General features: G+C 37.7%; 1 protein-coding gene across 1 annotated transcript; it reads left to right on the top strand.

Moving 5' to 3' along the window:
* The first annotated feature begins 1006 nt into the window (after nucleotides 1–1006).
* Nucleotides 1007–2644, top strand: LOC134634328 (B-type lectin plumieribetin-like). The gene is made up of 2 exons (XM_063483468.1): nucleotides 1007–2086; nucleotides 2189–2644. Exons 1-2 carry the CDS (start codon nucleotides 1997–1999, stop codon nucleotides 2450–2452), a joined length of 354 nt encoding a protein of 117 aa, XP_063339538.1. The 5' UTR covers nucleotides 1007–1996; the 3' UTR covers nucleotides 2453–2644.
* Nucleotides 2645–2924: the final 280 nt, after the last annotated feature.

The raw sequence follows: 2924 nt of genomic DNA, 5'->3' as shown, positions 1-2924 counted from the left end.
TGATTGTCTGTTAAGATATTTGCATTGATAAATCAGCCGAACAGACATATCAAACAACGTGTTTGTAGCTCCCCATAAAATTATCCTATGTTCTCTTTCAGGGTGGATTTGGTGTGAGATACTTCTACCACCACTTTTACCTGAAACCCACCAGGTGTCTGAAAGGAACAACTGAGACTGACCCTCAGAGATGCCCCTACAGGAATGATCGAGTGAGCAAATATGTTTTTAAAAAAGGAGTGTTAACTTTGCCATCTATCAAAGCATCATCACCACTGTTATGCTCTTCATGTTGTCATTGCTCCACAGCCTCTGATGGATTGTGCAGTTTGCTACAAAACATCAGGAGAACAGATAGAAGCCCAACCCAACCCATACGTTCACTGTATCCAGAAACCGAGATTCACAGAGGTAATATTACTCATGACCCGAAGCACTATTTGGAATGTAAAAAAACATTGTTGTCCTTTTCTATGTTTTTGCTTTCGATGTTCTTCTGCTCTCTATTTTAATTTAAAAACTGTGGAAATTTTTGAGCTTAGTGTGGAGATTTCTACGTGTGAAAATTCACACATTCATCTTTTTGTGTTCTTTCTTGATTCAGGAGATGAAGAAAGCCAGGTTGGATCACTACAAAAAAATGGCCTATCACAGTGGCGCTCCTACACTTTTGGCTGTGAGAACATAGATTCCCCATTGAAGCACAAATATATCCAGAAAGCTATAAGAAAGGAAATCTGTAGTAACCATTAGTTAACTGGTTGCATGCATACTCGACTTTGATTATTATCATTCACTCACTCATTTGTGATAAACGTGTGAAAGAAGTGTTTTTCTTTTTGAACTCTTTGTATTCCATGTGTGACATATAATAAAAAGAGAAAAACAGCTGTGTGTGTAATAAATTACCCAACCGTTGCATTACCCAGGAAATGTAACAATGCATTACTGTGTTGTTTAAACTTGTTAGAAATCCAGATTCTTCAACGGCCAAATTCCTCATCATAGAAACATGCCCACCCACAAAAAGACTCCATCTCATCTAATAACCACTTTTCTGCAGGGCTTCTCAGCAACACGCTGATGTTAAGCTGGTTAAGACTGCAGATGTTACTGTAATAATACATGCAAGTAAATAAAATTCTACAATAACCTAAATACTATTTCATTTAATTAACATGATTTTTAAATTTGTCTCAAAGTTAAATCCTAAATGCTTTAACAGTTGTTTGAAAACCTTGAAGATTGTTTTTTTTCCCCACCTTTTAATATCCTGGTATTACTTCAACAATTGAGCAGAACAGAACCGCAAAATAAAAATGTAAAAAGGTGAGAATGACAGCCAGGTTTTTTTTGTTAAACTGCACAGATTACATGTATTTTTTTAATGTTATAGTCTTAAAAGAAAAGAGTGAGAAGACAGAAATGGAAATTCTTAACATAGCTAACTCAAAGTACTACTTAAAATTACTCAAAGCACAGGGCTGCCTAGAAAAGGATTTGCCCTTACAGGAGAAAACTTGTTGAAGAGGTACTTAATAAAGTCCCTGAAGGCATGACCTTGCATGCTGCATGCTCTATAATCACACTTGTCTATACAAAGATGTTGACTGATTTGCCAAGATGGAAAGGTCAGAACGATTAAAGTATAGTCTGTCAAATTTTAAAGGTCAGACGAACAAAAGCGTAAAAAGTAGGGCTTAATGCCCCTTTCTCAGCCCCCTTTTCACCTTCTGTCACCGCCCTCATCTGTGGTATATAAAAATTTGAATTTTACCTCTCACATATCACCTCTCTGAATTTGCTGAACTCTCACTGGTCGAAGACATTCAAGCCTGTAAGTATACTTTAAAATAAATGCATTCTGTTAAATATCTGCAAATGAACAGAAGTTTGCAGTTGTTATCAAGTTTTTTGGATACAAACTAATGTAAGAAGAACAGGTTTCATTGATGTGCACAAATAAAATTCTGACTTTGTTGTGTGTTGCAGGATCATGAGCAGGAACTTCTTGTCCAAAAATGACGAGCTCCGCAGGGGAGACTACCTGGTGTCCAACAACAAGCAGTACAAAGCTATATTTCAGGTGACTACTTCAAAGTTTCTCAGTTCAGAAGCTCATAAAAGCCTTGTTTTCCAGTCATGCGTGCTGACAGTTATCTAATGTGTGATTTCTTTGTGGTTGCAGGGTGATGGCAACTTTGTCATCTATGGCTGGAAGCCTTTGTGGACTTCAGACACTGAAGGATCAGACGCCGTCCGTCTGTGCATGCAGGCTGACTGCAACCTGGTCATGTACAGCAAGTGTGACACGCCTAGGTGGCACACAAACTCTGCCAAAACTGCCACGTGCAACATGTGCCGTCTTCAACTGACCGATGACGGCAAACTGGTGGTGAACAGAGAGTGCGAAGAAATCTGGAGCTCTGAAAAGTCCAAAGGCATGAAGTGATGCTTGTGTGCAACCATCCTTTGGCATAAACCTTCAGCGATGCTATTAAAGCAATATATACCAGTGCATAAACAAGCCTTTCCTTTTTCTTTCTGTTTAGCTTTGATCAGACTCTGAATTTCAGCTCTGAATGTGCATTTTTTGACTCTACAGCTTCTGTGCTGCTGTAAAACACAAAGGATTGTAACCAAATGGCAAAAAATAAAAATAAAATGAAAGGTATTTGACCAACCTCTTGTTCCGTGTGTTTATATTTCTGCCATTAGACAGATTTTCTTAAGTATTAATATTGTTGCAAAGGTGCAGGAAGCAATCTTAAAACTTTGAGGTGTAACACAGATTTTGTAGATGACTCTGGTCTGCATTGAATATTAAACACTTTTTCATTTTTCTTTCTTCTTCCCTGAATTAAGTATCTTCATGTTGTCCAGCAACTGATATTTTTCCTTGGCTCAGTAATTTTTTCAGTTTA

The sequence above is a fragment of the Pelmatolapia mariae genome, linkage group LG9, assembly GCF_036321145.2.
Source record: "Pelmatolapia mariae isolate MD_Pm_ZW linkage group LG9, Pm_UMD_F_2, whole genome shotgun sequence".
Classification (NCBI taxonomy): domain Eukaryota; kingdom Metazoa; phylum Chordata; class Actinopteri; order Cichliformes; family Cichlidae; genus Pelmatolapia; species Pelmatolapia mariae.
This window is presented reverse-complemented; position numbering and strand designations above follow the sequence as displayed.

Bases quoted from the DNA above. Each gene is read 5' to 3' on its own strand.
- LOC134634328 (XM_063483468.1), top strand. From the start codon at position 1,997: ATGAGCAGGAACTTCTTGTCCAAAAATGACGAGCTCCGCAGGGGAGAC. The intron at 2,087-2,188 runs GTGACTACTTCA...TTGTGGTTGCAG, and splicing joins AGTACAAAGCTATATTTCAG to GGTGATGGCAACTTTGTCAT.